This window comes from Oncorhynchus keta, chromosome 14, assembly GCF_023373465.1.
Source record: "Oncorhynchus keta strain PuntledgeMale-10-30-2019 chromosome 14, Oket_V2, whole genome shotgun sequence".
In the NCBI taxonomy this organism is placed as follows: Eukaryota; Metazoa; Chordata; class Actinopteri; order Salmoniformes; family Salmonidae; genus Oncorhynchus; species Oncorhynchus keta.
Genome location: NC_068434.1, coordinates 28,052,183 through 28,077,044, shown reverse-complemented (window position 1 = coordinate 28,077,044; position 24,862 = coordinate 28,052,183). Strand labels below are relative to the sequence as shown.

Here is a 24,862-nt window from a genome sequence, read left to right as displayed (position 1 = left end):
ACTGGGCAGTAAGTAGCCAGTGATAATGTGATTATCCCAATTCTGAGTGTATGCCTTCTACAGTCAGTAATGAGTTGGGTGGTCCCACCCCACACAGTAATGAGAGCCCAGTTGTGAATGTTGCATGGTAAACCATAGCTTTGAACCCAGACAGATTGACAAGCCGGAGGTCCTCTGTTTTGACCTCACAAGGCTGGAGAAGGGAGAAAGCACAAACACTGAATCAACAATTCCTCATTCTATGGGTGAATCATATGAGAGTGGATATCCTGGGCTAGCATGGTTTGCGGTTGTGAGGCCGGTTGGATGTACTGACAAATTCCCTAAAATGACATTGGAGGCTGGCTTATGGTAGAGAACAGTCCATTTCCTGGCAACAGATCTGGTGGACATCCTGCAGTCAGCATGCCAATTGCATGTTCCCTCAAATCTTGAGACATCTGTGGCATTGTGTTGTGTGACAAAACTGCACATTTTAAAGTGGTCTTTTATTGTCCGCAGCACAAGGCACACCTGTGTAATGATCATGCTGTTTAATCAGCTTCTTGATATATCACACCTGTCAGGTGAATGGATTATCTTAACAAAGGATAAAATGCTCACTAACAGGGATGCTTTTTGTGCATATGGAACATTTCTGGGGGCTTTTATTTCAGCTCATGAAATATGGGACCAGCACTTTACGTTGCGTTTATATTTTTGTTCAATGTATACAGTGCATTCGGAAAGTATTCAGACCCTTCCCCCTTTACACATTTTGTTACGTTTCAGACTTATTCTAAAATGGATTACATTATTCTTTTCCTCATCAATCTACACACAACACCTCATAATGACAAAGTGAAAATAGGTTTTTACCTTATTAACATAAGTATTCAGACCCTTTGCTATGAGACTTAAAATTGAGCTCAGATGCTTCCTGTTTCCATTGATCATCCAAAGAGATGTTTCTACAACTTGATTCGAGTCCACCTGTGGTAAATTCAATTGATTGGATATGATTTGGAAAGGCACAAACCTGTCTATATAAGGTCCCACAGTTGACAATGCATGTCAGAGCTAAAAGCAAGCCATGAGGTTGAAGGAACTGTCCGTAGAGCTCTGAGACAGGATTGTGTCAAGGCACAGATCTGGAAAAGGGTACCAAAAAATGTCTGCAGCATTGAAGGTCTCCAAGAACACAGTGGCCTTCATTGTTCTTAAATGGAAGGTGTTTGAAACCACCAAGAATTTTCCTAGAGCTGGCCGTTCGGCCAAACTGAGCAATCGGGGGAGAAGGGCTTGGTCAGAGAAGTGACCAAGAACCCTGATGGCCATTCTGACAGAGCTCCAGAGTTTGTCTGTTAAGATGGGTCAAACTTACAGAAGGACAACCATATCTACAGAACTCCACCAATAATGACTTTATTTTAGAGTGGCCAGACATAAGCCACTCCTCAGTGAAAGGCCATGACAGCCTGCTTGGAGTCTGTCAAAAGGCACCTAAAGGACTCTCAGACCATGAAAACAAGATTCTCTGGTCTGATGAAACCAAGATTGAATTCTTTGGCCTGAATGTCAAGTGTCATGTCTGGAGGAAACCTGGCACCGTCCCTACAGAGAAGCATGGTGGTAGCAGCACCATGCTGTGGGGATGTTTTTCAGCAGCAGGGACTGGGAGACTAGTCAGGATTGAGGGAAAGATGAACAGAGCAAAGTACAGAGAGATCCTTGATGAAAACCTGCTCCGCAGCGCTCAGGACCTCAGACTGGCGCGAAGGTTCACCTTCCAACAGCAACCCTAACCACACAGCCAAGACAACACAGGAGTGGCTTTGGGACAAGTCTCTGAATGTCCTTGAGTGGCCCAGCCAGATTCTGGACTTGAACACGATTGAACATCTCTGGAGAGACCTGATAATAGCTGTGTAACGACGCTCCCCATCTAACCTGACAGAGCTTGAGAGGATCTGCAGAGAAGAATGGGGGAAACTCCTCAAATATAGCTGTGCCACGCTTGTAGCGTCATCCCCAAGAAGACTCTTGTAACGGCGTTCTTCGTTTGTTGAAAGAGAGTCGGACCGAAATGCAGCGTGGTGGTTACTCATGTCTTTAATGAAGAGATTGCGATACATGAAAAAATACTTATACAAATACAAAAACAACAAACGGAACGTGAAACCTAATTACAGCCTATCTGGTGAAACTACACAGAGACAGGAACAATCACCCACGAAATACACAGTGAAACCCCGGCTACCTAAATACGGTTCCCAATCAGAGACAACGAGAATCACCTGACTCTGATTGAGAACCGCCTCAGGCAGCCAACCTATTCTACACCCCTACTCAGCCGCAATCCCAATACCTACAAAAAACCCAATACGAAACAAAACATTTAAACCCATGTCACACCCTGGCCTGACCAAATATATAACGAAAACACAAAACACTATGACCAAGGCGTGACAGAACCCCCCTAAGGTGCGGACTCCCGGACGCACCTCAAAACCATAGGGAGGGTCCGGGTGGGCGTCTGGCCATGGTGGCGGTTCCGGCTCGGGACGTGGACCCCACTCCATTAAAGTCATATTTCCTCCCCTTTGCGTCCTGGGATAATCCACCATCGCCGCCGACCATGGCCTAATAGTCCTCACCCAGAACCCCACTGAACTGAGGAGCAGCTCGTGACTGAGGGGCAGCTCGGGACTGAGGGACAGCTCGGGACTGAGGGACAGCTCGGGACTGAGGGGCAGCTCGGGACTGAGGGGCAGCCCGGAACTGAGGGGCAGCCCAGTACTGAAAGAAAGCCCAGTACGGAGAGAAAGCCCAGTACTGAGAGGAAGCCCAGTACTGAGATGAAGCTCAGGCAGGTAGTAGGCTCCGGTAGATCCTGGCTGGCTGGCGGATCTGGAAGATTCTGGTTGACTAGCAGATCTGGAAGAGACTGGTTGACTGGCAGATCTGGAAGAGACTGGTTGACTGGCAGATCTGGAAGAGACTGGTTGACTGGCAGATCTGGAAGAGACTGGTTGACTGGCAGATCTGGAAGAATCTGGTTGACTGGCAGATCTAGAAGATCATGGCTGACTGGCGGATCTAGCTGCTCTATGCAGACTGACAGCTCCTTTTCAGACTGACAGCTCCTTGCAGACTGACAGCTCCTTGCAGACTGACAGCTCCTTGCAGACTGACAGCTCTGGCTGCTCCATGCAGGCTGACAGCTCCTTGCAGACTGACAGGTTCTTGCAGACTGGCAGCTCTGGCTGCTTCTTGCAGACTGACACCTCTAGCTGCTTCATACAGACTGACAGCTCTGGCTGCTTCATGCAGACTGACAGCTCGGCTGCTTCATACAGACTGACAGCTCTGACTGCTCCATGCAGGCTGACAGCTCTGACTGCTTCATACAGACTGACAGCTCTGGCTGCTTTATGCAGACTGACAGCTCTGACTGCTCCATGCAGGCTGACAGCACCCTGCAGACTGGCAGCTCCTTGCAGACTGACAGCTCCTTGCAGACTGACAGCTCCTTGCAGACTGGCAGCTCTTTGCAGACTGACAGCTCTGGCTGCTTCATGCAGACTGACAGCTCTGGCTGCTTCGAACAGGCAGGAGGCTCCGGCAGCGCTGTAGAGGAGGAAGGCTCTGATAGCGCTGAACAGGCGGGAGACTCCGACAGCGCAGGAGGGAAGGAAGGCTCTGATAGCGCTGAACAGGCGGGAGACTCCGACAGCACAGGAGAGGCGAGGCGCACTGTAGGCCTGATGCGTGGTGCTGGCACTGGTGATACTGGAGTGAGGACACGCACAGGAAGCCTGGTGCGGGGAGCTGCTACCGGAGGACTGGTGTGTGGAGGTGGCTCTGGATAGACCGGACCGTGCAGGCGCACTGGAGCTCTTGAGCACCGAGCCTGCCCAACCTTACTTGGCTCGATGCCCACTCTAGCCCGGCCAATACGAAGGGCTGGTATGAACCGCACCGGGCTATGCACCCGCACTGGAAACACTGTGTGCTCCATAGCATAACACGGTGCCTCCCCGGTCTCTCTAGCCCCCCGGTAAGCACAGGGAGTTTGCGCAGGTCTCCTACCTGGCGTAGCCATACTCCCTGTAAGCCCCCCCCAATAATTTTTTTGGGCTGCTTTTCAGGGCTTCCATCTGCGTCGCCGTGCTGCCTCCTCATACCAGAGCCTCTCCGCTTTTGCCGCCTCCAGTTCTTCCTTGGGACGGCGATATTCTCCAGGCTGAGCCCAGGGTCCTTTTCCGTCTAATATCTCCTCCCAAGTCCAGAAGTACTTTGATCGCTGCTCATGCTGTCGCTGCCGTGTCTTTCTCTTCGACTCCATTCTCCAATAGCCCTCTTCGCACTGCTCCAGCGAATCCCAGGCGGGCGCCGGCACTCTCTCTGGGGCGACCGCCCACCTGTCTATTTCTTCCCACGTAGTATACTCCATACCTCTGCTGTCCATAACGTCCTCCCTTCGCTGCTCATGCTGTCGCTGCCTGTTAACACGCTGCTCGGTCCGTGTGTGGTGATTCTGTAACGGCGTTCTTCGTTTGTTGAAAGAGAGTCGGACCGAAATGCAGCGTTGTGGTTACTCATGTCTTTAATGAAGAGATTGCGATACATGAAAAAATACTTATACAAATACAAAAACAACAAACGGAACGTGAAACCTAATTACAGCCTATCTGGTGAAACTACACAGAGACAGGAACAATCACCCACGAAATACACAGTGAAACCCCGGCTACCTAAATACGGTTCCCAATCAGAGACAACGAGAATCACCTGACGCTGATTGAGAACCGCCTCAGGCAGCCAACCTATTCTACACCCCTACTCAGCCGCAATCCCAATACCTACAAAAAAACCCATATGAAACACAACATTTAAACCCATGTCACACCCTGGCCTGACCAAATATATAACGAAAACACAAAACACTATGACTAAGGTGTGACAACTCTAAGCTGTAATCGCTGCTAAAGGTGCTTCAACAAAGTACTGAGTAAAGGGTCTGAATACTTACAGTACCAGTCAAAAGTTAGGACACACCTACTCATTCAAAGGTTTTTCTTTATTTTTACTATTTTCTATGTTTTTGAATAATAGTGAAGACATCAACACTTTGAAATAACACATGGAATCATGTAGTAACCATAAAAGTGTTAAACAAATCTAAATATGTTTTAGATGGGTGATTCTTCAAAGTAGCCACCTTTTGCCTTGATGACAGCTTTGCACACTCTTGGCATTTGGCCAGAGCAAGGAGTCTGGGTAGCCAGGCAAGGTTATTCAGTCACAGTAGCTGAAGGAGGAGACCGCATGGTTTGTGTGCCTATGATGCCAAATGTAGACTATCCATGCTTGATCCCGAATTGCATCTGGATGAGAGGTAGGGATGGAAGATGGGTATTTCTTCTAGCCAGCAGTCCCATTGGGACACCGTTCAGTAGTTTTCAATTAAAAGAGGGGTGAGGTTGAGAAAAACATATTACAGTTTGAACTCTGGGGAGATATGAGAAAATTAATTTCATTAAATTAAATAAAAGAATGGGTATGTTTAGCCCTTATAAATGACTGTTTTATGAGGTAGCAATTTGCCTATTCTGAATGTACTATCATACAGTAGGATTCAATATATTGAGTCAGTGCTTTTGCTCCCATTCCATTTATGTTTTCTGTGTGTGACTGTAATTAATGTGCATAACCTCCACCAACAAATGTGCACACACACAAATTGTCTGCCTGCCTGCCTGCCTGTGCCTCCCTCCCTCCCTCACAGATCTATGAGCTGAGCCGGAAAGCTGTTTTTCTTCATTAATAGTGGATATACAATCTATGAAACATTTTCGTCAAATCAGTAAAAATGTATAGTTTCCAACTACACTAATAGCTTGCTTAAACATATACAATAAATACAGACCCATAGTTGACAAGCAAAGAGCTGAACATTTTCAGACAAAATATGATATAAAATCTACTCAGTCCTCTCCCTAAACGTCAACCAAATGAATGAGTTTATCGTGGACTACAGCAGACTAAGAGGGAGCATGTCCCCATCCTCATAGACGGGACCACAGTGGATAGGGTCAAAAGCTTAAAGTTCCTTGGCGTGGACATCACTGAGGACCTAAAATGGTCTCGCCACACCCACACCGTGGTGAAAAAGGCGCAACAGCACCTCCACAACCTCAGGCGGATGAAGAAATTAAGAATGGCCCCTAAACCGAATGGCGAATAAACCGATCGTCTAGCAATTAAAATGTTGCGAGTTTGAATCTCATCACGGATAACTTTTCAACTTCTTAAAAGTTTCTAGATTCTTTGCAACTACTTATCATGTTAGTTAACCCTAACCTTAATCATTTACCCAACTCCTAACCTTAACCTTAACCCTAACCCCTAGCCTTGCTAACGTTAGCCAGCTAGCTGTTTACATTTACTTTGTTGACCACCATTGGAGTAAAACAAGTTTATATTTTGGGTTATGATGGTGTACAACAGTTGAACTAAGTTCGAGGCATTATAAGTTAAATTCTTCAAGAGTCAATGGGTACATTCATTTATAAGTCCAAAAATGTATGTAGCAACTGCAACTCCCTTTAAAACTACAAGGGAGCATACTGGTATTGCAGTGATTGCCAATGTCCTGTTTTAAGCTCTATCTCAAGTTTTTATGACTCAAAGAGGCTTTAGGTCCTCATTATGAGCAATAGTATTGGAGCATCTCACATCATTGATGATAATATTCACTGCTTTTTTACTTCTTGTTTTTAACTTTAGCTTTACCATGAAAAGCTCCATGGTTGTGGAATGGGAGAGATAACGGCATTGTCCCGGTAGCATTCCTCAAGACCTAGATTGCTTGACTGTCCAGCTTGGCAGTCAGGCAAGAGGGCTTTGAAAATAAAATGTGCTCAGCATTGCCCTTCGCACAAATATTTATTTTTACTTAAGAGACATTGTCTGAAGCAAGACAGCACATTGCTTTTCCTTGTGATCTAGTCCGAAATAGAATACTCCCTCTCCCCTTGTTGTGTCCTTAATGGCTTTCTTCTCCTGGAAAAAAATAGAGCTACTTGCTTCCCACTGACAGCTTTTGGGTTTAACCACAGATTTAGAGCCAGTCCATCTGGAGCCGCAGCAAAGGTTATTTTAAAAAGGAAAGAGCCACAGTGAGGTGAATGCACACTTCCTCTTTAGATAGATTATTCTACCGCATTTTCAATAATGGGTTATGAAAATAAATAATTTAAGGCTATTTGTATGTTTGGTAATGGCTTTCACATTCAAGACCTACTGTATCTGTGGATATTTTTCTTCAAAGGATTGCAATATTTCCATAGATAGATAACTAAGATAGTAAGGTTCTGTTTTCAGTAAATGCCAAATTAGCAGAAACTATGAAAAGACGGATTAAGCCAGGAGTAAGGTCTAGTAGAAAAAGTGATTTTCTGGTCTGGTTCCCTTCATAGAAATGCAGTGTTGTCATGTTGTAGAATGTATTGTCCGGTAATATGGGTGACCCTGGGAAAGGGTCAATATTTACCAATATATTTAGGAGGGTAGAAGGTCCTGTGTGAATGTAAAATAATACTGAGCTACCATGCTGCACTGGCTTTCAATGCACCAGCTCACTATTTTAAAAGCTTGTGTTCCTTCACCTGCCTTCCTTCATCAGCTACAGTACAGCCACAGTACCCGGTTAGTAAGAGTAACTCAAGTCATATGAAACAAATTATTAAAGGAATATCTGGTCAGCTTTGTAGTTCTAGACGGATGTTTGACTGTAGTTGTACTTTGGTGTGAGATACTAGCTTCTCTTCCCTGGCAGCCTAGGATGATCTGATCTCAGTGAGGTGTCTGAACTGTGGTGGTGTATTAAAGAACATCCTGAGGCTGAATCCAACTGACACGTCCTCCATCCTCTAACGTGAGCTGCCCTCCATTTCTCACAGCCATTAAAGAAGCCTGTAGCTCAGTCAGTCATTGGTTTTAAATCCGCACACTTCCTTCCACCACCATGCACAACAAATGGTTGCTACTGCTACACTGAGGTGTTGTGTTGTTATAGTCACATGTAGAGACCTGTACTGTAGAAATATGCTGTTGAATATTTCACATTTTTTTATATCTATTTGACAGGTTTTAGAATTTTGAGGGGAAATGACTAACGAGAGGGTTTGAAAAGGTGTGTGTGTGGCAGTGTGCAGATTACTTTCTTGCCTGCCGTCACACAGCCACCTATTTGATATGCCATTTTTAGACTCTGGGTATGTGTCTGCTGTAGTACAAAGAGGAGAGGGTTACATGCCAAGCTAGATGCTTAGCCTCTGACTGGAGAAGTAGCTATTGTCCTCAGGTCTCTTAGGCAAGTGGTTGTTCCACAGATCCTCTTACTCCTCTCTATGCACAATTATCATTAAGAGTAGTTTTGATTACTTGTCATCAATGACATTGTGTGAAGTCAGTGGTAATATTTTTTCAATATTCTGTAGATGTCCTGATTTGTGATACGAGGACAAGAGGTCAACTGGTACTGTAGGTGTTATACTGTCCCAATGAAGAGAGAGTGAAGTGGTTTGTCATGGCCACTTGTAGCTGTTAAGGACCAGAGCAATAGACTCGACTCTGGTAAGGACTATCCTTGACTATCCCCCCCAGCTGTTATCTTTTTGGTTTCTGTCATGTTAGGAGACAGAGGTAATATTGAAAAGGCAGCTACATTCTCTCCACAGCTCCACCAATCTGTCTTCCATTACCTCAGTCCACACGGTGCGTATTGTTCTTACTCTGCTCTTCGCCATCATTGTTTTCGTCTCACATGCTGAGTGCTCTTTGACTATTGGCAGTAGTCCTTGCCCAATTGTGTCGTAGCACTGCTCATACTACAAGATGCACAACCAACATTTCTGACAAGGCAGATAATTATCGGGAAATCTGTCACGGGTCTGTAGAACGGAACATCAGTGCGTCCTTTACCCGCTCGAGTCCTGACCTAACTGATCCTAGTTTATCCAAGTTTATATGATTTCACCCTAATCATGAAAATTAGTCTGGGAAAGCAAAAATGTGGTGAATTCATGGAAAAATGGGTTAGTGTATGTCCGGCATAATGTAACAGTCCGATGACGATAGTCACTACAATTCCTTATATTACAGCAATGTATCTGATCTTTTTTGTCTTCATATTTTGTAAATCTTCTGCAATGAATATCGCTGAGCTTCAAGTTGTGGTCTGAGAGCAATCCTTTTGGGTGATATGAAAGTGTAATCAGCATTTTATTGACCTGTGCATAGTCAGATGTGGCGAGAATGAAGATTTCAGTCTGTGTTTCCTGTAGTGAGACCGGCGGAGAAGTGAACTATATATTTTTTTACAATTAAAATGTTTTGCATTTTTTCATCCTCGTAATGTTTACTGGAACATTTTTATTTGGTTCCATACTTTTTTACACCCGTTGTGCCCTGCACCGGGCAGTGTGTTGTCTGAGCAGTGTGTTGTCTGAGCAGTGTGTTGTCTGAGCAGCAGCGTATAGATCTTTGGTGGGTTTGTGTCCACTTATTCCCCTGGTCTGCTCTCATTATTAAATGTCCCTCAGTGCACACAAAGAGGCCGACTCACTCTGCCCTCCGAGAAGCCCTGTGTTTGCCCTGATTTACGATATCACTTTGCAATAAAGGGCAGTGTGAGGGCAAGAGATTCATTAGGCGGTCAGTTTATGTTTTAGAAAAGTCCGGAGTGGCCCTGGGAATACTGATTGGCACACAAATCTGTGCTTGTCTCATCCTCCCTGTCCAGGCCAAAAGCTCTCTGGCCTGGCCTTGTATCCTCCCCTACAACCATGTGCGCTGCCTGCTCTGGCACAATGGAGCCCTTCTTCTCTGCATCCAGGAGACCAGTGATGTCTACAGCCCAGCCCAGGTCACTCACTGATTGATAACCTCTGTGATAACAGTGTTCCAGACACATCAGGCCTCATCCCAGCACCTGAACGTTCCTTTTTAGAAACTAATGGTGTCCCCGCTGTCTCTCACAGCGAGGCACATTGGGACGAGAATGTGGTGGCCGGGGTTCTTCTCTTCTCTGCCCCACAGCTTTACCAAACACATCCAAGGAGTACAGCTACTGCTGCTGCTGTTTACTTTTCCCTGGTCAATACTCTTTCATCTCCAAGATGATGCTTTCTCTCATAAACTCAAAAATAGCTATTCTCTTAGGGAAGCCACAGGCCCATTACTCTTTATTAGCTCTTACCGTGTAGAATGTGGCCATCTATTTAAGGTCAGGCAGCAAACAGCTACAGCAGGTTCACCACTATAGTCGAAGAGGAAACTGTTCTACACACAGCAATTTGCACATGAGTAGTTATTATAGATGTAATTTTGATCATCTCAGGGATAGAGAGGGAGGGGTAATAGCGCCTAGGGAAAATGTCAGTTTAAAGTGATCGTCGTAGTGCTCCAAAAGTGCTCTTATTGACTCTGTCTAAATTATCCTCTTTCTGTGGGAAAAGTACAAAATAATTTTGTTCTGCCCGATTCCATCAAACAAAAATCTCCAAATTCTGTTTTCTCTGTTTTGTTTTTCCAGGATTCTGTTTACATTTTTTTTTTTATCAGGTTTTCGGCCTCAAAATTGTTTGTTTTTTAAATAGAAAAACAACCAAATTGGATGTTCTAAGTCCACAACAATGCTTAAACCACCTCAGGAGACCACCTTTGAGGTCTTGAAAAATCTATAAAATGTAGATTTTCGGGTGGGTTGCACTTTAATTCAAGTGTGCACCAGCCAGAGCCCATTGTTTGGATCATTTTCTGTAGTGTGCATGTGACTGCAGAGTTTGGTAAACAAATAGCCAATGGATTGATGCAAATAATCGTGATATCATTCTGGCACGTAGGCATAGGCTACTTTATAGTTAACATTTAATTGAGAAGGTTTTTGGGAAAGCCTTTCCATCTCTATGGTTATCATTAGCATCATCGCTAATGGCTACATAAAGTGTAGTCATACGTGTGCACCTCAGACACACACAGACAGGGGCATTCCTATGCTGTTTCAGGAAGTTGCAGGAAACTACAAATCATTGAAGCATTTTGTTAATGTCTTATGATTAACTAGGGCAAATGAAATAATAAAGTTCATTATATTTAGTGGATTTACTACTAAGTTCAATACATTTTTGAATATCGTTGAATTTCTTTTTACTGTCTGTCTTCTGTAATTCCGTCCAAACTTTCCATAGCATAGATTTTATACGGCCCTAGGAAAGTAAACAAGCGAAAATAATATCATATTGTATCGTGTATAGATTCGTCCCCTAGTGCCTTTGCCACTTTCTTACATTTCTTGGTGGCTCAACAACATAGATCATTCTCAAATGATGCTTGACATAAAAAATATATTTATTATTGTTGACACTAGGGCACATATTTAATAGCCCTTATTAATGACATATTATGATACATACGCTGTTGGTAATACATAGGGATGAGAGAGCTTTAAGTCATTCTTCATATTTAAGAAATGTCCCATTCAGATTAAAGTCAGGGCTGTGGACTGTGGGAGTCAAAGGTGTAAGAGAGAGGTACACACCCAGGAAGAGGAAAAGAAGAGAGGAGGAGGAGGAACTGTCAAAGTCAACCATTATAGCCTTATCCCAGGAAAAATGACCCCATTAGCCCCATGTGGGTATTCAGTGGGCAAGGTGGACACAGGTTAGCCCACTCCAAACCCACACCAGCGCAGCACGGGCTAGTCCACAGCAATCCCACACCAGCACCACATGGGTTAACCTACACCAGTCCCACATGATCTAGCCCACACATGGATGTGGGAAGTAACAAATAACATTTTAACAAGGCACACTTGTTAATTTAAATGCATTCCAGGTGAATACCTCATGAAGCTGGTTGAGAGAATGCCAAGAATGTGCATCAAGGCAAAGGGTGGCTACTTTGAAGAATCAAATATATAATATATGATTCCATGTGTTCATTCATAGTTTTGAAGACTTCACTATTATTCTACAATGTAGAAAATAGTACAAATAAAGAAAAACCTGGTGTGTCCAAGCTTTTGACTGATACTGTATATACATGTTTTTTTTTTCTTCCAAAAAAAAAAGTGCACTGGGCCTTTAATGAATCTACCAGATCAGAAGCAGTAGGGATGATCAGAGATGTTCTCTTGATATGTACGTGAATTGGACCATTTCCTGTCCTGCTAAGCATTGAAGATGTAAGGCATAATTTTGGGTGTCAGGGAAAAGGTATGGAATAAAAAATGTTCTTTAGGAATGTAGTGAAGAAAAGGACAAAAAAGACCACAAAAAGCTACTTAAGTACTTTACACCACTGAGTGAAACCAATGGTCCTTTATTGATGCCACTTGTTAAATCCCCTTCAATCAGTGTAGGTGAAGGGGAGGAGACCGGTTAAAGACGGATTTTTAAGCCTTGAGACAATTGATACATGGTTTGTGTATATGTACCATTCAGATTATGAATGAGCAAGACAAAAGGTTTAAATGTCTTTAAACTGGGTATGGTGCCAGGTGCACCGTTTTGAGTGTGTCAAGAACTGCAACACTGCTGGGTTTTTTCACACTTAACTGTTTCCCGTGTGTTTCAAGAATGATCCACTACCCAAAGAACATCCAGCCAACTTGACACAACTGTGGCCAATATCCCTGTGTAATCCTTTCGATCCTTTCGACAATCAAATCAAATTGTATTTGTCATATTTGCTGAATACAACAGTAAGAAAAATACCTAGAGAAAAATAAGAATGAATTAAAGAGCAGCAGTAAAATAACAATAGCAAGGCTATAAACAGGGGTTACCAGTACAATGTGCGGTTAGTCAAGGTAATTGAGGTAATATATACATGTAGGTAGAGTTATTAAATTGACTTATGCATAGATAATAACCAGAGAGTGGTTTCTCAAATGATTGCCTCGCCTGGTTCACTGACTACTTTTCAGACAGAGTTCAATGTGTCAAATCGGAGGCCCTGTTGTCCGGACCTCTGGCAGTCTCTATGGGGGTTCAATTCTCGGACTGACTCTTTTCTCTGTGTACATCAATGATGTCGCTCTTGCTGCTGGTGATTCTCTGAATCATCTCTACGCAGACGACACCATTCTGTATATTTCTGGCCCTTCTTTGGACACTGTGTTAACTAACCTCCAGACGAGCTTCAATGTCATACAACTCTCCTTCCGTGGCCTCCAACTGCTCTTAAATGCAAGTAAAACTAAATGCATGCTCTTCAACTGATCGCTGCCTGCACCTGCACGCCTGTCCAGCATCACTACTCTGGACAATTCTGACTTAGAATATGTGGACAACTACAAATACCTAGGTGTCTGGTTAGACTGTAAACTCTCCTTCGACTCACATTAAGCATCTCCAATCCAAAATGAAATCTATAATCTGCTTACTATTTCGCAACAAAGCCTCCTTCACTCATGCTGCCAAACATACCCTCGTAAAACTGACTATCCTGCCGTTCCTTGACTTCGGTGATGTTATTTACAAAATCGCCTCCAGCACTCTACTCAGCAAATTGGATGCAGTCCATCACAGTGCCATAAGTTTTGTCATCTACTCGTTGGCTAGCCTTCGCTTCCTATTCGTCGCCAAACCCACTGGCTCCAGGTCATCTATAAGTCTTGCTAGGTAAAGCCCTGCCTTATCTCCGCTCACTGGTCACCATAGCAGCACCCACCCGTAGCACACGCTCCAGTAGATATATTTCACTGGTCACCCCCAAAGCCAATTCCTCCTTTGGCCGCCTATCCTTCCAGTTCTCTGCTGAAAAATGACTGGAATGAATTGCTTAATGTTGGTGTTGGAGTCGTGCCTGGCCGTGGAGTCATGAGTGAGCAGGGAGTACAGGAGGGCAGTGTGGAGTGCAATAGAGATTGCATCATCTGTGGATCTGTTGGGGCGGTATGCAAATTGGAGTGGGTCTAGTGTTTCTGGGATCATGGTGTTGATGTGAGCCATGACCAGCCTTTCAAAGCACTTCATGGCTACAGACGTCAGTGCTACAGGTCGGTAGTCATTTAGGCAGGCTACCTTAGTGTTCTTGGGCACAGGGACTATGGTGGTCTGCTTGAAACATGTTGGTATTACAGACTCAGACAGGGAGAGGTTGAAAATGTCAGTGAAGACACTTGCCAGTTGGTCAGCGCATGCTCGGAGTCCACGTCTTGGTAATCCGTCTGGCTCTGCGGCCTTGTGATAGTTGACCTGTTTAAAGGTCTTACTCACATAGGCTGAGGTGAACATGATCACACAGTCCTCTGGAACTGCTGATATTTTCATGCGTGTTTCAGTGTTACTTGCCTCGAAGCGAGCATGGAAGTAATTTAGCTCGTCTGTTAGGCTCGTGTCACTGGGCAGCTATCGGCTGTGCTTCCCTTTGTAGTCTGTAATAGTTTCCAAGCCCTGCCACCTCCGACGAGCGTCGGAGCCGGTGTCGTACTGTTCAATCTTAGTCCTGTATTGACGCTTTGCCTGTTTGATGGTTTTCCGGAGGGCATAGCGGGATTTCTTATAAGCTTCCGGGTTATTGTCCCGCTCCTTGAAAGCGGCAGCTCTAACCTTTAGCTCAGTGCAAATGTTGCCTGTAATCCATGGCTTCTGGTTGGGGTATGTAACTACAGTCACTGTGGGGATGACGTCATTGATGCACTTATTGATGAAGCGTGACTGATGTGGTGTACTCCTCAATGCCATCGGAAGAGTCCCGGAACTTATTCCAGTCTGTCCTGGAAAACAGTTTTGTAGCTTAGCATCCATTTCATCTGACCACTTTTTTTTGACTGAGTCACTGGTGCTTCCTGCTTTAGTTTTTGCTTGTAAGCAGGAATCAGGAGGACAGAATTATGGTCAGATTTGCCAAGTGAAGGGCGAGTGAGAGCTTTGTACCCATCTCTCTGTGTGGAGTAAAGGGGGTCACTACAAAGATACAGGCATCATTCCTAACTCAATTTATATTTAGAGAACTTGATACATTGTATCAGAAAGACAACAAAGTTGTTAGTATCATACAGTAAGTAACTCATTAATCCAAAACAATGCCTGTGCTATCGACGGTTATATCGGTCCACTAATACAGGACTATTAAACACACATGCTTCATTTGTAAATTATGTTTGAGTGTTGGAATGTGTCCCTCGGGGATTCGATCTTGCAACGGTTACTAGTTGCACTAGGCTTATCTATATTTAAACCCAAATACATTTAGACATTTACTCAAGTACTATTTTACTGGGTGACTTTTACTTGAGTCATGTTCTATTAAGGCATCTTTACTTTTACTCAAGTATGACAATTGGATACTTTTTCCACCACTGCTTTCAAATGTATTCACCCGGTCAGTCTATTTCATGGAAAGAGCAGGTGTTCCTAATGTTTTGTACACTCAATGTACATGATTTATTTCCATTCCAAGCACTGGCATGCTGACTCTTGGTTACTATGGATTTGGGTTCAAAGTTTTCCCATCCCTCTTTATTTCCTTTTTCACTCTTGATGTTTTCTGTTTTTTTGAGGTTGAGCCAATTCCAGAGACTGATTCCATCAGAGATTTGCATACAAATACCCAACGCCTGGGAAATGGGATCTCACAGTTGTCTATGGGTGTAAGCATATTGTAGACTACAATATGCTGCAGTTACTCTACCACATAGTCACATAATGAACTACTCAAAGGTTGGTGGCTTCAAGCTGCTTTTATTAAGATACAAATTAAGAAAAAAATGTGTAAAAGTTTTAAGAATTATTTTCTGATGTAAAAACACATTCATTCGGTGCTTTGTGTATTTGTTGTAAACATACAATTCCAACCTCCTTTATTACATAGATTAATTGATGTATCTCCAGCATGTTATTTTACAATGAGCATAGAATGGCTTTGTCTTTCTACAAAGCTGCCTCACAAAGATTGCATCGAGGAATGTAGCTATCTGCTTTTGAATACACATGTCAAATTCATAACTATTTTTTATTGGTAGATTTCATGTGGTCACACAGGGCTTCCATTTGTTGCTGGTGCTTTGAATGGAATTCAATAATCTGACTTTACGTTCCAGGGAGTCTGAATTTATAACATCCCTTTTTTGTTCCTTTAAACTTCCGTCCTCTCAGTTTAGAAATCTTACTGCTAAATTCGGTCACAAACAAATTAAAATTATGTTGATTAATAAGGTTAATTAACTTCTTCTTTATTTCGTATTTATTTCGTATTCATTTTCGTACCTGGATTGCGTTTCCAACAGTCTTGAAGGAGTTCACACATACATTACCTTTCAGAAGTTTGGGGTCACTTAGAAATGTCATTGTTTTCCATGAAAACATACATGAACTGAGTTGCAAAATTAATAGGAAAAATAGTCAAGATGTTGACAAGGTTATAAATAATGATTTTTAATTTAAATAATAATTCAAACTTTGCTTTCATCAAATAATCCTCAATTTGCAGCAATTACAGCCTTGCAGACCTTTGGCATTCTAGTTGTCAATTTGTTGAGGTAATCTGAAAATATTTCACCCCATGCTTCCTGAAGCACTTCCCACAAGTTGGATTGGCTTGATGGGCACCTCTTACATACCATACGATCAAGCTGCTCCCACAACAGCTCAATAGGGTTGAGATCCGGTGACTGTGCTGGACTCTCCATGATCCCTTTAACCCTGTACAGATCTCCCACTTTACCACCACCAAAGCACCCCCAGAACATCACATTGCCTCCACCATGCTTGACAGATGACGTCAAGCACTCCTCCAGCATCTTTTAATTTTTTCTGCGTCTCTCCTCAAACATAGATTCGTCTGTCCAACACTTTTTTCCAATCTTCCTCTGTCTAGTGTCTGTGTTATTTTGCCCATCTTAATCTTTTCTTTTCATTGGCCAGTGTGAGATATGGCTTTTTCTTTGCAAATCTGCCTAGAAGGCCAGCATCCCGGAGTCGCCTCTTCACTGGTGATGTTGAGACTGGTGTTTTGCGGGTACTATTTAAAGAAGCTGCCAGTTGAAGACTTGTGAGGTGTCTGTTTCTCAAACTAGACACTCTGATGTACTTGTCCTCTTGCTCAGTTGTGCAACGGGGCCTCCCACTCCTCTTTCTATTCTGGTTAAAGACAGTTTGTGCTGTTCTGTGAAGGGAGTAGTAGACAGCATTATACGAGATCTTCAGTTTCATGGCAATTTCTCGCATGGAATAGCCTTAATTTCTCTGAAAAATAGACTGACGAGTTTCAGAGAAAAGGTGTTTGTTTCTGGCCATTTTGAGCCTGTACTCAAACCCACAAATGCTGATGCTCCAGATACTCAACTAGTCTAAAGAAGGCCAGTTTTATTGCTTCTTTAATTAGCACAACAGTTTTCAGCTGTGCTAACATAATTACAAAAGGGTTTTCTAATTATCAATTTAACGTTTTTAAAATGACAAACTTGGATTAGCTAACACAATGTGCCATTGGAATACAGGAGGGATGGTTGCTGATAATGGGCCTCTGTATGCCTATGTAGATATTCCATTAAAAAAACAGATGATTCAAGCTATAGTAGTCATTTACAACATTAACAATGTCTACACTGTATTTCTGATCAATTTGATGTAATTTTAATGGACAGAAAAATAGATTTTCTTTAAAAAAACAAGGACATTTGTAAATGTCCCCAAACTTTTTAAAGGTAGTGTATGTTGAGCACTTGTTGTCTGCTTTTCCTTCACTCTGCAGTCCAACTCATCCCAAACCATCTCAATTGGGTTGGGGTCGGGTTATTGTGGAGGCCAGATCATCTGATGCAGCACTCCATCACTCTCCTTCTTGGTCAAATAGCCCTTGCACAGCCTGGAGGTGTGTTGGGTCATTGTCCTGTTGAAGAACAAATGATAGTCCCACTAAGCGCAAACCAGATGGGATGGAGTATCACTGCAGAATGCTGTGGTAGCCATGCTGGTTAAGTGTGCCTTGAATTCTAAATAAATCACTGACAGTGTCACCAGCAAAGCACCTCCACACCATCTTCAATGCCTCATGTGGGAACCACACATGCAGAGATCATCCGTTACTCTGCATCTAACAAAGACACAGAGGTTGGATCCAAAAATCTCAAATTTGGACTCATTAGACCAAAGGACAGATTTCCACCAGTCTAATGTCCATTGCTCATGTTTCTTCTCCAAAGTAGTCTCTTCTTCTTATTGGTTTAATTTAGTAGTGGTTTCTTTGCAGCAATTCGACCATGAAGGCCTGATTCATGCAGTCTCCTTTGAACATTTGATGTTGAGATGTGTCTGTTACTTGAATTCTGTGAAGCATTTATTTGGGCAGCAATTTCTGAGGCTGGTAACTCTAAAGAACTTTATCCTCTGCAGCAGAGGTAACTCTGGGTCTTCCTTTCCTGTGGCGGTCCTCATTCATCATTGTGCTTGATGGTTTTTGCAACGGCACTTGAAAAAACGTTCAAAGTTCTTGAAATGTTCCGTATTGATTGGACCTTCATGCCTTAAAGTAATGATTGACTGTCGTTTCTCTTTGCTTATTTGAGCTGTTCTTGCCAAAATATGGACTTGCTTTTACCAAATAGGGCTGTCTACTGTATACCACCCCTACCTTGTCACAACACAACTGATTGGCTCAAACGCATTAAGAAGGAAAGAAATTCCACAAATGAACTTTTAACAAGGCACACCTGTTTAATTTATATGCATTTCAGGTGACTACCTCATGAAGCTGGTCGAGAGAATGTCAATAGTGTGCAAAGCTGTCATTAAGGCAAAGTGTGGCTACTTTGAAGAATCTCAAATATAAAATCATATATTTTGATTTGTTTAACACTTTTGTGGTTACTGCATGATTCCATATGTGTAATTTCATAGTTTTGTCTTCACTATTATTCTACAATGTAGAAAATAGTACATTTTTTAAACAATTATTGAATGAATTGGTGTGTCCAAACCTTTGACTGGTACTGTAAACATGTGCCGTTATATTGCCACCGTGTGGTCGATATGAATTTTCTTGCATATGTTGAGTCTTGACAGTGTTTGCAACATGTGTACCAAATGGTGTTACAATATGAATATCCTTGACAGATTTATATGATTTTACGTGCCAGACCACACCCACCTGAATGTTTATTGTCAATAGCGGCCATGCTGTTTTAGGTACTTGTCTGGAAAATATTTTTGAGAGACCTTTGTCCATAGTTTCCAAATATCAGGTTTTGTGCCGATCGGTCATTCGGTGCTCGAAGAGTATAACAACAAATACATAATGGCGGACCTTGTGGGTCCCTGAGGCAAATGTGTTCCTTGTGAGGAGAGGAAACTATGTACTGAATTTCACGAATTTAGGTCAAAACGGGGTGAGGAGCGTGACCTTTTCAAGTTTGCATTTTCAATCTCTTGTTATAGTGCCACCACCTGGCCAATCGCCGATTACTATGGCAAGATGCATCATTCACCTAAGTGCTGCCATAGATATCGCGTGTGACTAATGTATGAATGTACTAACAGAGGGAGCCAGATCCACAGTCCCTTCCCCGATTTCATTGTGGGGGACAACAAATTCAGTCAACTTCACAATAATACATTAAGTCTATAAAGGTTTTCCTTTCAGCACACACTGCATAGCTCATCTCTGTGATAACGCTTAACATTGACAGGTAATTCTTCTCTTGAAAATATCTCAGACTTTTGTTGACTCCATAGACACCAAAATGTTGCCCACGCAGTGTATGGTATTTGTCATTCACTGTCAATACAGCGTGACTAACGGTTAGAAAATGGTCAGTTGACAGCTGTTAAACAAGGGAATAAATCTGACTGACTTTAAAAACAGGCTTATTGACTAAGAAGACGAGTGATCCCATTCGTAGATGTGTATACGTGCACTTAACAGTGTTCTATGTGAAGCATTAGCCTATGTATGTGAGGCACAAAGGGACATTTCATTCCTTCTCAAGTGTGTTATGGCATCTGCAAAGCACAGACGATAAATATCATTATAGTAGAGACATGAGAGAGAAATGCTGAAGCCTTTGGAGTAAGTGCTTTGGCTTATAAGGCTTGCTGGATTGAGACAGCAACCTGAGATGTGAATAGAAACATTGCCACCATGGGACCACAGAGGAGGAGACTTTGTTCCTGATTGTTCTATCTTGTATTGCTCTTGCTGGACTATCAAGCTTTTCATTTGTTAATGTCGTCGTACCATCTGCAACAATGCTTCTTGTGTACAAACAACACTTCTCGAGTATGTTCAGAAAATAACAAATTACACTGCGGTATAGTATTGTTCAATGGTCTCTGTCTTCTGTTATAACAGCTAAGTGATGTTTAAGTGGAGCTGTTATAGAGAGAGAGAGAGAGTCCCTAAAATAAACAGTGCGAGCCCCTTAGCTAAACAGTGTTGTATTGCCCTTCAGATGTAGAGGTAGGTAGGCTGCATCCCTCGCGACCTCCAGGCTGCCTCCATGGGCCAGACAGGGCCGAGGTCAAGTGGGCGCCATGAATCACAAATCCCTGGCTGATTTGTAAATTGTCGGGACATTGATTTACAAGGCTGTGGTTAAGGAATGAAATCCTCTCCCAGCAAACGTTGAAGATGGAAGTGTGCTGTGCGGGTGGGGGGAGGGGTGTAGTAATCACAGCAGATTGCTCTTAAAAGGAAGGTCATAGCCCACTCTTTGGGTGATTAAAACCTTTTTACCAGTGTCGTGTTTTCTCCCTCATCACACAGGCCATCATGGAGTGGGACCTGTTAACAATGGCCCACCAGAAACAACTCCACATTACATACATAAACTCCAATGATTACATTCATTCATACAGTATGTTCATGTACATCTTGCTTATTTAAAGGTGATATATTCAGAAATAGCTCCGCCATTTCCTGGTTGCTAAAATTCTAATAGTTTCGAATAATAGCTGTTTGAAGCTGCCGTACAAAACTGAAGGTAAAAGATGCAAAAAACAAATTTAAGAACAGGAAGCATAGAAATAGCGCACATTGAACAGATCTGCCGCTTATTAGACTTGGTTCAATGAGAATGACAGATTTATAACTCACATTTCCATGTGAATTTGATCGGGTCACCCGAAAAAGTACAGAATTTCAACTTTAACACATAGTGAATTGTAGGAACATACATACATCTACTTAAAGTCATCTTTCATGAGAGTTGCAATGTGATAATTATACCTGAGCTTTTCATGAACATTATACATATTTAAATGTTTACTTGTTCTTGTTTTATCACAATCTGTGTTGATAATCTTGTCATCATACTGTTGGTGTCGTCTGTGTTGGTGCCTCTACTCTCCGTCGGCACCTCTCTGGCTTTGTGCAGTACTCTTTGTTCTCACACTAGAATATTGCATATTTCCCTTCCATCTGGAGCATGAGCTGAGCTCAGCTGAAAGATTGATTTACCAGAGGTTCAATATAATTGGATCTCACTCCCTTTTCAGAGCAGAATATTTTGAATGTTAGGTGCAGCCAACATGAAGGGAGCAGGGGAGGGGGCAGCAAAGCATGAAAAAGGTACTAGTTCTAAGTAGAATATCATTGACCAAAACTTATGATGTGGTTATTCCAGATGTGCTCCCCTGAAATGTGACCATTTCGGTCTTTGTGAATTTCATGTCAATATGTATTATTATTATTGTTTTATTACAAAATGAGAAAATATATGGATAGTAATGTAATGTGCAATGGTCCTGACTCATGGAGTTAGTTTTCTTCATTTTAAGAATATCAAAACATTACAATAACCGTATACCATGAAATGACATCTACAACATAATTAAATGTATTGTAAAGTAGGCCTGACAGTAGCTTACATTAGTCAGTGTCATCTCTGCTGTCTGTGTGTAGTTCTATCAGGTCTGTCTGTTAAACTCCAGTCTAAATGACCATTCTCGTTTTACCCGAGGGAAGCTTTAGAGGAAATTTACAGGATGTTGAACAAGCAAGCACTGTCTGAGCTTGTCCTGACTCAGCCCTTCTTTTCTGTCTTGTAGTAGCAGACTGTCGAGTCTTGGAGGGATTGCAGAGGTTTTCGTCCATCCCCACCTACTTGCCTGTCAACTACCAGGTGGTCAACGCAGAGTCTGCCTTCTTCCTGAAGGAGGCCAACCAGGAGTTTATGAGGAACTCCAGCCTGCTGTCGCGGACAGAGCCCTTCTTCATTTATCAGGCCCGCAGCATGCCCTCAGTAAACGCCAGCTATGGACCCCTCTCTGTGGAGCAGCCTGTCCCCCCGGAGCTCATCCAGCACCCTGGAGCCTTTGTGGCGTCCTCCATGTTCACCTTCAACTGGAAGGTTCAGACCTTCATCATTCAGGAAAGGATCTACCTGGCCAAACCCAGGGTCCAAGTGCTGTTCTATGTGGCCGGCAGGGACTGGGACGACTACAGCGCCATCGACAAGCTGCCCTGCGTACGCATGTTTGCCTTCCATGAGACCCAGGAGGTGCGTGGCACCTGCCAGCTGAAGGGGGAACTGGGGCTGTGTGTAGCTGAGCTGGAGCCCCTGGCTGGCTGGTTCAGCCCCCCCAGCGTAGTGCCTGGGCGTCAAAGGACCATAGAGTTGGCCGAGGGAACCACCGTGGAGCTCTACTACATGTTACAGTCAACAGAGGAAGGGGAGTGCCACTCGGAGGAGGCCCGGAAAGGCAACTCCATCCGCTCGGATCAGGAGGGTCTGTTCGGCTCATCCACCTCCACCCCCATGAGGAGGATCGGCAGTGTGCGTCTGTACCAGATCCCTGCCACTCCTTTCCTGACTGAACACAGGCTGGATAGTAACTTCCTGGTCATGGTGCCAGCCATGCCCATGAGGCAGAGGGACACTGTCTCTGCCTTCATCACTGCCTCAGCCTTCTCTCCTGTGGAAATGTTCACTCTAAGGTAAGACAATACTGTACATGCTCTGATATTAAAAGTTAATAATTAGACCTGTGCATATCTTCATACAAAGTGTCTCTGCAATGCTGTATTAAAGAGTGAAGTCTTTGAGAAATGAACAACTCTTTGTAATACAAATCAAATTAAATTGTATTTGTCACGTGCGCTGAATACAACAGGTGTAGTAGACCTTACAGTGAAATACTTACTTACAGGCTCTAACCAATAGTGCAAAAAAGGTATTAGGTGAACAATAGGTAGGTAAAGAAATAAAACAACAGTTGTAATTTAAAACACCCTAGTTGTAATTCAATTAGCAAGGAGTATAGGGCAAGTGTAACGTTTGGTAGTTTGGCTGTTAGTTCTGATTTAATTATAAAGTTACCTCAGTGTTTTTGCGGTCTCCAAAATGAAAGTTACTTTACTCATTTTAGCCAAGCTTATATAACTCAGTGAAAACAGGGAGTGGAGCATCTCTATCTCAGATAAATTGTCAGATTCATTGAAGCTGTAAGTTGTAATTAGAATGTGCAGATGAGATTAAGTGATTTAGATAATTAACACACAATGCAAATGAGGATGTCATTAATTAAAATGCATTGCCATTAGCGTAATGACTGCAAGCCTGATCTTAATCACACTGGTTGGGAACATTTATAAACCATAAGAGATGTCGTGACTTAGGGTCAAGCCAATTTGTCAACCTGTGTCAATGAAAACAAGCCAACTGGCTGATTGGATTGTTTTCTGAGTAGGTGAGTGGAAATGCTGAAACTAGTTTAAGTTAGTTACACAATACTTTTCTCATCCTGAACCATGGAAATAGAGGACAAGTTGTCATAAATGTTCAATATATTCCATTGTTCTCAGAGTCTAGATTTGATGTTGAATATCTCTCTCAGCGATCTCTGACTTTCACATGAAATCTAAATTATAATCTAAATGAAAACTAGAACATAACATTTAATCACCAGATATTTATTCTGGTGAGATGAGCTAATGGCAAGTTTGTAAATAATCTTTTTTTTTTTTTATCCCATTAATAAAAAACTGGTCACACAGACTTAGCCTGTGGTGTTTATATTTGGCAGTAGTGTATTTTGTGATTACCAGTCTGTACTGGCCAGCTGAGAGATTCAGATATGGAGAGGCCTTTGGCTTCAGGCCTCTGCGTGTTACTAGGTGATAAGAGTGTCCTCGTGTGTACATGTGTCATGCCCAATCACCAGGACAAGAAAATACTTAGATCTCTTCATACACACCGTTATTATGGTTTCTGTTCTCAGTCCCTCAACTTCCACCACCACTGGCTGCATGGTGTCTTATTTGTACTATTTTCACAACCAGAATATGGGCATAGTAGCAAGTGGAGGCGTGAACAGGCTGGGTTTTGATTAAATAACAAGTTGAAGTTGTATTGAGGCTTGACCACTCACTGGCCAATCAGAACGGCTAAATACAGTTGAAGTCGGACATTTACATACACCTTAGCCAAATACATTTAAACTCAGTTTTTCCACAGTTCCTGACATTTAATCCAAGTTACAGTTCCCTGTCTTAGGTCAGTTAGGATCACCAGTTTATTTTAAGATTGTGAAATGTCAGAATAATAGTAGAGATAATTATTTATTTCAGCTTTAATTTCTTTCGTCACATTCCCAGTGGGTCAGAAGTTTACATACACTCAATTAGTATTTGGTAGCACTGCCTTTAAATTGTTTAACTTGGTTCAAACGTTTCGGGTAGCCTTCCACAAGCATCCCACAATATTTTGGGTGAATTTTGGCCCATTCCTCCTGACAGAGCTGGTGTAACTGAGTCAGGTTTGTAGGCCTCCTTGCTCACACACTTTTTTTTAGTTCTGCCCACAAATTTTCTATGGGCTTGAGGTCAGGGCTTTGTGATGGCCACTCCAATACCTTGACTTTGTTATCCT

At 42.8% G+C, this 24,862-nt stretch overlaps 1 protein-coding gene across 1 annotated transcript in view; it reads left to right on the top strand.

Annotated features, from left to right (window-relative positions):
- LOC118393138 (transmembrane protein 132C-like) overlaps nt 1-24,862 on the top strand; it is a 220,518-nt gene that overhangs the window by 15,058 nt on the left and 180,598 nt on the right. Inside the window, exon 2 of the mRNA XM_052461454.1 lies at nt 22,041-22,929. Coding sequence (XP_052317414.1) covers nt 22,041-22,929 — 889 coding nt within the window. The remainder of the gene's footprint in view (nt 1-22,040; nt 22,930-24,862) is intronic.